The sequence below is a fragment of the Anomaloglossus baeobatrachus genome, chromosome 4, assembly GCF_048569485.1.
Source record: "Anomaloglossus baeobatrachus isolate aAnoBae1 chromosome 4, aAnoBae1.hap1, whole genome shotgun sequence".
Lineage (NCBI taxonomy): Eukaryota > Metazoa > Chordata > Amphibia > Anura > Aromobatidae > Anomaloglossus > Anomaloglossus baeobatrachus.
In genome coordinates, this window is record NC_134356.1 from 209404874 (window position 1) to 209419238 (window position 14365).

The window sequence follows — 14365 nt, forward strand, 5'->3', positions numbered from 1 at the left end:
TACCGCAACACAGACAAAACAGACCCCAACAGAGAAAGGGTCAGTCTGGTTATCGGTCCTTTCAAGGACCGGGCAGGTCCCAATTCGCCTCGTCAAAAAAGACTCAAAAAGACCAGAGACGCTCAGATTCTTGGAGGTCTCAGTCACGCCCAAAAAGGACAGCCGGAGGAACCGTTGCCAAGACGGCGTCCTCCTGACTTGCGGTCTCCGATTCCCACACCCGCGGTCGGTGGGAGGCTTTCCCACTTTGGCGACATCTGGCTGTCACACGTCAAAGACCGTTGGGTGAGGGATATTCTGTCTCACGGGTACAGGATAGAGTTCAGTTCTCGTCCGCCAACTCGTTTCTTCAGAACTTCTCCACCACCAGACCGAGCCGATGCTCTGTTGCAGGCGGTGGCCGCTCTAAAGGCGGAAGGAGTGGTGACCTCCGTCCCTCTTCAGGAACAAGGTCACGGTTTTTACTCCAATCTGTTTGTGGTCCCAAAAAAGGACGGATCGTATCGGCCCGTCCTGGATCTAAAGTTGCTCAACAGACACGTAAAAGTCAGGAGGTTCCGGATGGAATCCCTACGCTCCGTCATAGCCTCAATGTCTCAAGGAGATTTTCTAGCATCAATAGATATCAAAGATGCGTATCTCCACGTGCCGATCGCACCAGAGCATCAGCGTTTCCTACGCTTCGTCATACACGACGAACACCTGCAGTTCGTAGCGTTACCTTTCGGTCTGGCAACAGCCCCCCGGGTCTTCACCAAAGTCATGGCAGCAGTAGTAGCTGTTCTGCACTCGCAGGGTCACTCGGTCATCCCGTATCTAGACGACCTGCTTATAAAGGCACCCTCTCAAGAGGCATGCCAACACAGTCTGAAGGTGGCACTAGACACTCTCCAGAGTTTCGGGTGGATTATCAACTTTCCAAAGTCTCATCTAACCCCGACCCAATCTCTGACTTATCTTGGCATGGAGTTTCATACTCTCTCAGCGATAGTGAAGCTTCCACTGGACAAGCAGTGCTCGCTACGGACTGGAGTGCAATCTCTCCTTCAGAGCCAGTCGCACTCACTGAGGCGCCTCATGCATTTCCTAGGAAAGATGGTAGCAGCAATGGAGGCAGTCCCGTTCGCGCAGTTTCATCTGCGCCCTCTACAATGGGACATTCTACGCCAATGGGACGGGAAATCGACGTCCCTCGACAGGACTGTCTCCCTCTCTCAGACTGCCAAGGACTCTCTGCGTTGGTGGCTTCTCCCCACCTCATTGTCACAGGGAAAGTCGTTCCTTCCCCCGTCCTGGGCAGTGGTCACGACGGATGCGAGCCTATCAGGGTGGGGAGCGGTGTATCTCCACCACAGGGCTCAGGGGATGTGGACTCTGGAAGAGTCCACCCTGCAGATCAATGTTCTGGAAATCAGAGCAATCTATCTTGCCCTGCGAGCCTTCCAACAATGGCTGGAAGGCAAGCAGATTCGGATTCAGTCGGACAATTCCACGGCGGTGGCGTACATCAACCACCAAGGGGGAACACGCAGTCGCCAAGCTTTTCAAGCCCGGACGTGTTTCAGCAGATCTGTTGCCGCTGGGGGACGCCGGACGTCGATCTGATGGCGTCACGGCACAACAACAAGGTCCCAGTTTTCATGGCACGGTCTCACGATCACCGAGCACTGGCGGCAGACGCCTTGGTTCAGGATTGGTCGCAATTCCGACTCCCCTATGTGTTCCCACCTCTAGCATTGTTACCCAGAGTTCTCCGGAAAATCAGGTCCGACTGCCAGCGAGCCATACTCGTCGCTCCAGATTGGCCAAGAAGGTCGTGGTACCCGGATCTGTGGCATCTCACGGTAGGCCAACCGTGGACACTACCAGACCGTCCAGATTTGCTGTCTCAAGGGCCGTTTTTCCATCTGAATTCTGCGGCCCTGAACCTGACTGTGTGGCCATTGAGTCCTGGATCCTAGCGGCCTCAGGTTTATCTCATGAGGTTGTTGCCACAATGAGACAGGCTAGAAAACCATCCTCAGCTAAGATCTATCACAGAACGTGGAAGATATTCTTAGCGTGGTGCTTGGCTCAAGGGTTTTCTCCCTGGCCATTTGCATTGCCAATTTTTCTTTCCTTCCTGCAGTCTGGGTTGGAAAAAGGTTTGTCGCTTAGCTCTCTTAAGGGTCAAGTCTCCGCGCTATCCGTATTCTTTCAGAAGCGCTTGGCACGGCTTTCTAAAGTACGCACGTTTCTCCAAGGAGTTTGTCATATCGTTCCTCCTTACAGACGGCCATTGGAACCCTGGGATCTGAACAAGGTTCTCATTGCTCTCCAGAAGCCGCCTTTCGAGCCTTTGAAAGAGGTTCCCCTTTCTCGGCTTTCACAAAAGGTAGTTTTTCTTGTGGCGGTCACGTCTCTTCGAAGAGTGTCCGAGCTAGCGGCGTTATCTTGCAAATCTCCCTTCCTGGTGTTTCACCAAGACAAGGTAGTACTGCGTCCAATTCCAGAGTTTTCTCCCAAGGTGGTTTCTTCCTTTCATCTCAATCAGGATATCACTTTGCCATCTTTGTGTCCGCATCCAGTTCACCAATTTGAAAAGGGTTTACATCTGTTGGACCTGGTGAGAGCACTCAGGATTTACATTTCTCGCACGGCGGCTCTACGCCGTTCTGATGCGCTCTTTGTCCTAGTCGCTGGTCAGCATAAGGGATCGCAAGCTTCCAAATCCACCCTGGCGCGGTGGATCAAGGAACCAATTCTTCACACATACCGTTCTGCTGGGCTTCCGATTCCATCTGGACTGAAGGCCCATTCTACCAGAGCCGTGGGTGCGTCCTGGGCATTGCGGCATCAGGCTACGGCTCAGCAAGTGTGCCAAGCGGCTACCTGGTCGAGTCTGCACACGTTTACCAAACACTATCAAGTGCATACCTACGCTTCGGCAGATGCCAGCCTAGGTAGACAGGTCCTTCAGGCGGCGGTGGCCCACCTGTAGGAAGAGGCTGTCTGACAGCCCGTTCATGTGGTATCTTTTTACCCACCCAGGGACTGCTTTTGGACGTCCCACTGTCTGGGTCTCCCAATTAGGAGCGAAAAAGAAGAAGGGAATTTTGTTTACTTACCGTAAATTCCTTTTCTTCTAGCTCCAATTGGGAGACCCAGCACCCGCCCTATTTGTTCTTAGGGTTTCGTTTTCGGGTGCACATGTTGTTCATGTTGTTTCTTAAGTTCTCCGATCGTGTTATCGGATTGAATTTGTTTTTGAAACTGTTATTGGCTTTCCTCCTTCTTGCTTTGGTACTAAAACTGAGGAATCTGTACTCCTACGGGAGGGTGTATAGCCAGAAGGGGAGGGGCCTTACACTTTTAAGTGTAGTTCTTTGTGCGGCCTCCAGAGGGCAGTAGCTATACACCCACTGTCTGGGTCTCCCAATTGGAGCTAGAAGAAAAGGAATTTACGGTAAGTAAACAAAATTCCCTTCTTTGGCATTTGGATGTTTTTGCCGATACGCCATTTTCCGATCAGATTAATTGATAGATCGGGCATTTCTGAATGCGGAGATACCAAATGTGTGTATATTTTTTGTTTTGTTAACCCTTTAATTTTTAATGGGTCGAAAGGGGGGGGTAATTTGAACTTTTAGGGGTTTTTTTTACTTTTTTTTTTAATTTTACTAGGTCCCCTAGGGGGCTATATGGATCAGCAGTTTGATCGGTCTGCCATATCTGCTGATCACAGCTACACAGCTGTGAACAGCAGACATGCTCCTAACCTGTCTTACCCAGCTCTCGGCTGTGTGAGGCAGGAAGTAATTCATGTGAGCTACAGACGTCATCACATGACTCTGTGCTACCATGACAACAACCGGAAGTCATGTGATCACGTCACGTGACTTCCGGTATTGGCCAGTGAATAAATGTTCACCGCCGATGCCATTATAATGGTGGTCACATATTGACAGTGTTATTTAAGGAGTTAAAAAGGCACAGGCGGATAAGGATTCTGCTCGTGTCTGGCAGACACACATCTCAGCTGTAAAAAACAGCTGACATGTGCGCCGATCTCTGTAAGCTGCTTGTGGTCGTTAAGGGGTTAAATTTATGGAATTGTTAGTTTTCATCAAAGCGCTTCATGTTTGACATTGAACCCAGCATAACACAAGTGAACAGTCATCATAGAGGAAAATTGAGAATCCATGAAAATCATCAGGATACTGTATAAGCACAACCTGCTCGTTCCTCATCTGCATCCACCGGTATAACGGCTAAATCTGGGTCTGCAGCTTCATTTTCCTGCACAGCTGGTCTAACTTCATCTTGTGGAACATCTTCCATGTCATTTAGGGCTAAAAAGTAAGAACATGGTGAATGCATGTGACCAATCACAGCAAACATGCAAGGGAATTCATTCTACATACAGATGTGTCCTTCCTTATCTTGGCCCAAGATTATAAACTTGTTTAAAAAATAAAAAATATAAAAAATGATTTCATAACATGGTCACAGGAGGTCTATGTTAATGGTTTTCTATGTGCAGCTGCCCGGCTGTTGTAATGTGAATTACTGCCTGTTAAGGGTTTCCTAGCATGTTATTGTTTTTGTTTCACCCTCATTTCCATAATAGTTAAAATAGCTAAGATTTACATTGAGAGAATAAACAGGCGATGGAGAAAGTCCCCCATTTGTAGCTATCTCATCACCGACAGCGGCCGTCAGACAGGGACCTGAGCTGTCAACATGGCTGAACGTTTCAGAGGTGGACATACCGTAATTAGGTAAAATCCCTTTAAAGGGAATCTGTCAGCAGGTTTTTGTTACCTCATCTGAGAACAGCATGACTTAGGCAAAGAGATCCTGAATCTAATGATGTATCACTTAGATTACTCGCTGCAGCTGTTCTGACACAATCAGAATTTTTAGATTTAGCCATGGAACAGAGCTGAGAGAGCTGTCCTGCCCGCACCAGGCTCTTTATAGGGATTGTATATTGACAGTGAGGTGTCAATCACAGAAGGGAGGCGTGACTTTGTAGTCCTGCAATGATAAGGGTCTTGCTGCTTAAACATTGCAAATAAAGAACTGATTGGACTGTGACAACACAGGCAGCCCTGAAATTTTCTTTGTTCGCTCTTGCATCATGCTGGCTTCAGCTTACATAGCAAAAACCTGCTGACAGAAGTGAACAGTTGCCAATTCTCTTGTGGTATATTATATTAGACAGTGTCTTGCTTATTAACACAAAGGTAAGTCTCACCTTCTGCAGCTATATGCTGTTCCTCCACATGGTTCTCTGCTCTGACATCAGGATCCTCATTTCCCTCCTCATGTGGTGGTGGTGGAATATTTTGCGGCTGTTGATTATTGTGTTGCAGGTTGTTGTTCTGGTGGTTGTTGTTATTTTCATTCTCATTGTTGGAGTTCTGATTACTCACCAGGGCCGAGGACACTCCAATACCTGTTCCAGCACTAAGACCTACACGAGCACAACCCTAGTGACACACAGAAAGAGTCAGGATATGCACCCTTTAAAATTCAGTACAATAGATCTAATGCAGACATTTTAACCCCTACCTGCACCCCTGTATTTCATGGTGAAAGTAACTTCACTATACTAGGATAAACATATATGGTGCAGGAATGAAGTGGGCACAGGAGATCTGCTCCAACCATCTGCCGAGTGAGTCGACTACTACTTACAGTTGGGCTCCTGCTTCAACTGTCAGGATGGCAGCTATGTACTATCCTGGCTGTTTACTCCAAAATTCTGCAATTAATTGAGACGTCTGCATCTCACATCTAAAGGCCCAGTCACACTAAACAACTTACCAGCGATCCCAACAACGATCCAACCTGATAGGGATCGCTGGTAAGTTGCTAGGAGGTTGCTGGTGAGATGTCACACTGCGACGCTCCAGCGATCCCACCAGCAACCTGACCTGGCAGGGATCGCTGGAGCGTGGCTACACGAGTTGCTGGTGAGCTCACCAGCAACCAGTGTCCCAGCCCCCAGCCAGCAGCGCTGTGTGGAAGATGCTGCGCTTGGTAACTAAGGTAAATATCGGGTAACCAACCCGATATTTACCTTGGTTACCAGCGCACGCAGCTACACGTGCAGAGAGCAGGGAGCAGCGCACACTGAGCGCTGACTCCTTGCTCTCCTAGTTACAGCACACATCGGGTTAATTACCCGATGTGTGCTGCAGCTAAATGTGCACAGAGCAGGGAGCAGCGCATAATGCTTAGCGCTGGCTCCCTGCTCTCCTAGCTACAGTACACATGGGGTTAATTACCCGATGTGTACTCTGCTACACGTGCAAGAAGCAGGAGCCGGCACTGACAGTGAGAACGGAGGAGGCTGGTAACGAAGGTAAATATCGGGTAACCAAGGACAGGGCTTCTTGGTTACCCGATGTTTACTGTGGTTACCAGTGTCCGCAGAAGCCGGCTCCTGCTGCCTGCACATTCAGTTGTTGCTGTCACACACAGCGATCTGTGCTTCACAGCGGGACAGCAACAACTAAAAAATGGCCCAGGACATTCAGCAACAACCAACGACCTCACAGCAGGGGCCAGGTTGTTGCTGGATGTCACACACAGCGACATTGCTAGCAACATCGCTGTTACATCACAAAAGTTGTTCGTTAGCAGCGATGTTGCTTAGTGTGACGGGGCCTTAACACATATGAAGGTTATACAGAGCTCCGTGTCACCCCATCAGCCCTATTCACAATGTGACTGCAAGGTGGCGCTGTGTTACCCTGGCAGTCAGGTGCCTCGGAATGGCCTTCCATTCTACCACATACAGTGGAAACAGGCTTCTTAGCCATTAGTAGGAGTTTCTATTACATTGCAAAAGCAGTAAGTAGCAACTAAAAGGTTTCTCAATACATGTCAAAAACTGCACTTAAACCAGTCACAAATCAGTGAAAGTATTCAAGATGTTTTCTATTAACGGCCCAAGCAAACATGCTGGAGATCACCCAATTTGAGCAAAACACTTGTTCGTTGGTTGATCGGACCATTTATAATAGAATAAAAATCAACATAAGTCTGTGCTCACACTGCTTTTTTTGGTGCAGTTCTGGGTGCAGTTTGTGGTCCTAAAATGTAAGAATGACCTTTCCCAGTAAAGTCTATGAGAAATCCGAAAGGCACATTGCTTCTTTTTTTGCCTGCAGTTTTGGGTGCAGAAAAAATATGCAGCATGTCACTTCATTTCTGTGTTTTTTCCATTGATTATAATAAAAAAGCCGCATGGGCAAAAATTCAGGCGCAAAAACGCACCAAATTGCGGCATAATGCACCAAAAACCCATGCGTTTTTTTGGCCAGAGGGTGCTTTTCCGCGGCCAGAGGGTGCATTTTTTTGCTCAAGAAACAAAACTGTGTGCACATGTACCCCAACAGTGATTGTGCTACTGACAACATGATGATGTATAGGAACACAATGATTACATGAAAGACCGTTCTGTTCCCATCAGTACTTGTTGGCTTGTGTAAACGAGCGCCGATCAACTTGTATAAAGTTAATCGCACTTGTCAACAAGCCAAGAATTGCTCATCTAAACGCTACTTAATATATTGAGCAACATAAATGGATTAGTGTCCCTCAGTGACACAATGTCTGATATCTGTAATCCTTTCATCTGGATGGCAGCCATTAAAAGGAATAAATATACATACTACAAGGATCTAATAGTAAAAATGACTTGTCTGGTTATATCAAAGACCTGCAGCACTTAGCAAAATTTACATGTCACGTATCCCAAGAACTAACCTTTGGGGGTTCCCGAAACATCTGGTCCAATGAGATAAATTCTAAACTGGGTAGGAGCTCAACAAACTGACTGAAGGATTCCAGCTTAATGGCATGACAACGCACCAAGCTAAGATCAACTAACCGGTTCCACCGTGAGTGATCTGCAAAGGAACAGAAAAAACAAGAACAATGTGCTTACTACAGACTGTAACTGTAATGTAAAGCTGTTATATATGCATTTTACTACAATGGACCAAAGCTGGCTTCTGTAAGCAAGTACAATTGGATAGCGAATGGATTACAAGAGTTGTCCAAAATAATCAAAATGTGCAAATAGGAACAGCAATACATGTAAACTGATGGCGTTACATACACACCCTTCCAGCTTACCATAGCCTCTTTTCATACCACCAATATAAAACGTAAGCATTGGATATATTCATGTAACAAAAAAAAAAAAAAAAAAAAAAGAGAAATTTTGTTTACTTACCGTAAATTCTTTTTCTTATAGTTCCGTATTGGGAGACCCAGACCATGGGTGTTTAGCTTCTGCCTCCGGAGGACACACAAAGTACTACACTCAAAAGTGTAGCTCCTCCCTCTGAGCTTATACACCCCCTGGAGAACCAGATCTAGCCAGTTTAGTGCAAAAGCTGAAGGAGAATAGCCACCCACAAGTAAAACAGAGTAAGAACCGGAACAACCGGAGACTCTGTCCACGACAACAGCCGGTGATAACACGCGGAACAAGAAATTGCCAACAGGCAACATGGAGGAAGCTGGGTCTCCCAATACGGAACTATAAGAAAAAGAATTTACGGTAAGTAAACAAAATTCTTTTTCTTTATCGTTCCTATGGGAGACCCAGACCATGGGACGTCTCAAAGCAGTCCATGGGTGGGAAATAAACAGAAAAACTAAGAAGTAGGCGGAGCCTAACTTCACACAAATGGGCGACAGCCGCCTGAAGGATGCGTCTGCCCAAGCTCACATCTGCCGAAGCAGGAGCATGCACTTGGTAGTGCTTCGAAAAGGTATGCAGGCTAGTCCAAGTGGCAGCCTGACAGACTTGCTGAGCCGTAGCCTGGTGCCTGAAAGCCCAAGAGGCACCGACAGCTCTGGTCGAATGTGCCTTGATCCCCGGCGGGGGAGGCACCTGAGTGCACTGGTAGGCATCCGAAATGGTCGACCTAATCCAACGGGCTAAGGTCGGCTTAGAAGCAGAGAGGCCCTTGCGCCGACCTGTGGTTAGCACAAAAAGAGAAGTGCACCGCCTAAGAGCAGCGATGCGAGACACATAGATCCGGAGAGCACGCACCAGATCCAGAGTATGCAACGCTTTTTCAAAGCGATGAACAGGAGCCGGACAAAAAGGAAGGTAGGGTAATGTCCTGGTTAAGGTGGAAAGGAGAGACCACCTTAGGAAGAAAGTCCGGAGTCGGACGGAGAACCACCTTGTCTTGATGAAAAACCAAAAAAGGTGACTCCGAAGAGAGAGCAGCCAAATCAGAGACTCTCCTGAGGGAAGTTATGGCCCCCAGAAAGGCCACTTTCTGTGAAAGACGAAACAAAGAAACCTCCCTAAGGGGCTCAAAGGGGGGTTTCTGCAAAACCGTGAGAACCAAATTAAGGTCCCAGGGATCTAAGGGCCGCCGGTAAGGCGGTATGATGTGAGACGCGCCTTGCATGAAGGTGCGGACCTGAGCCAGCCAAGCGAGATGCCGCTGGAACAGCACTGATAGAGCTGAGACTTGTCCCTTGAGAGAGTTGAGGGACAGTCCTAGCTGCAGACCGGACTGTAGAAAGGACAGAAGGGTCGGCAAGGAGAATGGCCAAGGAGGATGGCCGGAAGAGCGACACCAGGACAGGAAAATTTTCCAAGTTCTGTGATAGATCTTGGCAGAGGAAGACTTACGGGCCCGAGTCATAGTGGAGATGACTTCAGGAGGAATACCAGAAGCCGTCAAAATCCAGGACTCAAGAGCCACGCCATCAATTTGAGAGCCGCAGAATTCAGGCGGAAAAACGGACCTTGCGAGAGAAGGTCTGAACAGTCCGGGAGCACCTCTACGGACAGATGGAGCAGGTCTGGGTACCAAGCTCGCCTGGGCCAGTCCGGTGCAATGAGGATGACTCGACGACCCTCCATTCTGATCTTGCACAGGACTCTGGGCAAGAGCGCTAGAGGGGGAAACACGTAGGACAGACGAAACTGGGACCAGTCTTGAACCAGAGCGTCTGCGGCGAAGGCCTGAGGATCGTGGGAGCGAGCCACGTAAACCGGAACTTTGTTGTTGTGACGGGATGCCATTAGATCCACGTGTGGAGTGCCCCACTTGCGGCAGATTGACTGAAACACTGCCGGGTGCAGGGACCACTCGCCACTCTCCACGGATTGACGGCTGAGATAATCTGCCTCCCAGTTTTCTACGCCTGGGATGTGGACTGCGGATATGGTGGACTTTGAGTCCTCCGCCCATTGAAGAATGCGTTGGACCTCCAACATTGCCAGGCGGCTGCATGTCCCGCCTTGATGATTGATGTAGGCAACCGCTGTCGCGTTGTCTGACTGGACTCGAATGTGCCTGCCCGCCAACAGGTGGTGAAAGGCTAGGAGAGCTAGAAGCACAGCTCTGGTTTCCAGCACATTGATTGAAAGGGCTGACTCGGACGGAGTCCAAGTTGCCCTGTGCTCTGTGGTGGAGATATACCGCTCCCCAGCCGGAGAGGCTGGCATCCGTGGTGAGAATCACCCAGGACGGGGCCAGGAAGGAGCGCCCCTGGAACAGAGAGAGGGGCCGAAGCCACCACTGAAGAGAGCTCCTGGTCTGTGGCGACAGAGCCACCAACCTGTGCAAGGAGGAAGGCCGCTTGTCCCAACAGTGGAGAATGTCTAGCTGCAGGGGACGCAGATGGAACTGGGCAAAGGGAACAGCCTCCATTGACGCCACCATTTGACCCAGCACCTGCATCAAGCGCCTGAGGGAATAACGGCGGGGTCTCAGCAGAGAGCGCACCGTCATTTGGAGGGACTGCTGTTTGACTAATGGCAACTTCACAAGTGCCGGCAAAGTCTCGAACTGCATCCCTAGGTACGTGAGACTCTGGGTCGGAGTCAGAGTGGATTTGGGAAGATTGACAAGCCACCCGAACTGGGCTAGAGTGGCGAGAGTGAGCGAGACACTCCGCTGACAGTCTGCGCTGGATGACGCCTTGACTAGAAGGTCGTCCAGGTAAGGAATCACTGCCAACCCCTGTAGGTGCAGGACCGCAATCACTGCTGCCATGACCTTGGTGAATACCCGAGGAGCTGTAGCCAACCCGAAAGGAAGAGCCACAAATTGGAAATGATCTTCTCAGATTGCAAAACGTAGCCAACACTGGTGAGAAACTGCAATTGGCACATGCAGATAGGCATCTCTGATGTCAATGGACGCCAGGAAATCTTCTTGGGTCATTGAGGCAATGACTGATCGCAGAGACTCCATGCGAAAGTGCCGCACCTGAACATGCTTGTTGAGAAGCTTGAGATCCAGGATGGGCCGGAAGGAACCGTCCCTTTTGGGAACTAGGAAGAGATTTGAGTAGAAACCTCTGAACCGTTCCCGAGTGGGAACTGGTACAATCACTCCGCTTGCCTGCAGGGATGCCACGGCCTGTGAGAAGACGGCGGCCTTGGAGCAGGGGGGAGTTGAGAGAAAAAATCTGTTTGGCGGGCTGGAAGAGAATTCTATCCTGTAGCCGTGGGAGATTATATCCCTTACCCACTGATCGGAGACGTGTTGAAACCACGCGTCACCAAAGTGGGAGAGCCTGCCACCGACTAAGGACGTTGCTGGCGCGGACAGATAGTCACGAGGAGGCTGCCTTAGCGGCAGCACCTCCTGGGGTCTTCTGTAGATGCGCTTTTGGGCGCCAGTTGGATTTCTGGTCCTTGGCTGAGCTAGTGGACGAGGCAGAGGGCTTAGAGGACGACCAGTTGGAGGAACGAAAGGAATGAAACCTCAACTGATTCCTACCCTGGACAGGTTTCCTGGTTTTGGTTTGTGGCATGGAAGTACTCTTCCCGCCAGTAGCTTCCTTAATAATTTCATTCAGCTGTTCACCAAACAGCCGGGACCCAGCAAAAAGGGAGCCCCGCAAGGTACTTCTTTGAAGCAGCATCTGCCTTCCACTCTCGAAGCCACAAGATCCTGCGGATAGCGAGGGAATTAGCCGAAGCCACCGCAGTGCGGTTAGAAGCCTCCAGCATGGCAGACATGGCATAAGATGAAAAAGCTGAAGCTTGGGAAGTTAAGGGAACCAATTCGGGCATAGATTCCCTGGCGAGGGAATGCATCTCCTCTAGAGAAGCAGAGATGGCTTTGAGAGCCCACACTGCTGCAAAAGCCGGGGAAAACGAGGCCCCCGCCGCTTCATATACGGATTTGGCCAGAAGGTCAATCTGGCGGTCAGTGGAATCCTTAAGGGAGGTGCCATCAGCCACCGACACAACGGTCCGGGCCGAGAGCCTAGACACCGGAGGGTCTACCTTTGGGGAATGAGCCCACTCTTTGACCACCTCAGGTGGAAAGGGGAAGCGGTCATCAGAACCACGCTTTGGGAAGCGTTTGTCAGGACAGGCCCTGGGCTTGGTCACAGCGGCCTGAAAACTGGAGTGGTTAAAGAACACACTCTTTGCTTTCTTAGGCGAGGTAAACTGGTGCTTTTCTGCCAGAGAGGGTTGCTCCTCTGATACTGGCGGATTGAGATCCAGTACAGAATTAATGGAAGCAATCAAGTCACTAACATCTGAGTCACTTTCGGACAGATCAATGGGGTACATGGAGGTAGCCTCCGAGCCCCCTGTAAAGGCATCCTCCTCATCCTGCGAGTCAGCTACTGAATCAGAGCCGCGAGACGAGGAAGGAGAGGGAACCCTGCGTCTCTTCTTAGGAGGACGGGGTCTGGGACCAGATAAATCCTCTGTGAGCTCCGGTCCTGAGAGATCCCTAGCAGCAGAGGCACCCTGTGAAGGGGGCTGATGCATGTTCAGCAAAGTCCTGGACAGAAGTCCCATGGAGTCAGCAAAAGACTGGGAGATAGACCTAGAAAAGGATTCTACCCAAGCCGGGGGTTCAGCCACAGGAGCAGGAGCAGCCTGAGAGACCACTGGGGGTGAGACTCCAGGCTGAGGCACCGCCAGGTTAGAGCAGGCATCATAATGTGGGAATATGCTCGGTTCAGGCAGCAGGAGCTTACATGCAGTGCATACTGAATACAGCTTTGGAGCCTTGCTCCTCATGTGAGACATGCTGCTGGAGTGGGGGCTCTGCCAGAGAATGAACCCCAGAGAGTATAAACAGAGGTCCACAACCGGAGACCGGTTGTGGCTTACCGGACCGCTGGAGCGGTGTTGTGTGCCCTCCAGATCCCGAAGCCCGGACCCCCAAGCACAGCACCTCAGCAGAGATGCTGCAGACCAGCGCTGCAATGTGACTGATCGCAGAGAGAACGCTGAAAAAATGGCCGCCGGAGCGAAGGGAGGGGGCGGGACTTGCTTGAGAAGCGGGATCTGGAGGGCCATAGAGACCTACAGGGGAGGGGACACACACTGCAGTGGGGAGTGTCCCTCCCCTGTGCTGAACGGCCGCCGGGCGGAGTCGAGCCTGTCCCTCTGCATGAGTGACATGCAAGGGCAGTGAAACCGAAACTAGGCCTCCGGCAGAGCCGGGGCCTAAATTTGAGCGGCACGGCCGGCGCGCAGGCACCATCGGCGCGGTTCTCAGGCGACAGCTAGAGAACCCGCCGGAAATGTCAAAAAACACAATAAGCACACTCTCCCACAACAATAATGTACAGGGACCCCCAATATATAAACGTCTCAGGTACTTAGCTTGCTGAGACGCAGGGCCAAGTCCCTGGGGATGAGTGCTCCAGTCCAGCAGGGTCCTGAAGGGCTGCGGATGGAGACCGGTCTCCTGCCAAGCATGGAGACCGTGCTGGCTCCCACTTCAAGCCAAAGCCCAGGAGGGATGGTGAAGGAGCACGGCATGTAAGGCTCCAGCCTAGGAATCAACCTTACAACACCGCCGACACAGTGGGGTGAGAAGGGACATGCCGGGAGTCCAGACATGGACCCGCTTTTCTTCAAACGCTTTCCAAAAATCAAAGAAATCAGATGAGAATGCATGTGTGGATGTATGCCTCCTGAACACAAAGCGATAAACTGGCTAGATCTGGTTCTCCAGGGGGTGTATAAGCTCAGAGGGAGGAGCTACACTTTTAAGTGTAGTACTTTCTGTGTCCTCCGGAGGCAGAAGCTAAACACCCAAGGTCTGGGTCTTCCATAGGAACGATAAAGAAAAAATAATATAAAAAAATCATACCAAGAAAAATCATTTCAGAACTTTTTTTTCCCATCTTTAAGGTCACCTATATTCTGTACAAAGCCATTGAGAAACAAGCTGCAATCAGAATAACAACTAAAATGAGGTGGCTGAATAAGTGTTAACTTCTTCTATTTGGGGATGTGGATATGTTAAGAATCAGACAATCACATTGAAACTCATGTTAAGCAATAGTCAGTACCCAGCTGCCACCATTGACAGAGATTCTGATAAATAACATACAATGTTTAGCT

At 49.9% G+C, this 14365-nt stretch overlaps 1 protein-coding gene across 1 annotated transcript in view; it reads right to left on the reverse strand.

Annotated features, from left to right (window-relative positions):
• Positions 1-14365, reverse strand: part of FBXO38 (F-box protein 38) — a 154037-nt gene that overhangs the window by 97312 nt on the left and 42360 nt on the right. Inside the window, exons 11-13 of the mRNA XM_075344640.1 lie at positions 7762-7904; positions 5240-5474; positions 4215-4331 (exon numbers count right to left, since the gene is read on the reverse strand). Coding sequence (XP_075200755.1) covers positions 4215-4331; positions 5240-5474; positions 7762-7904 — 495 coding nt within the window. The remainder of the gene's footprint in view (positions 1-4214; positions 4332-5239; positions 5475-7761; positions 7905-14365) is intronic.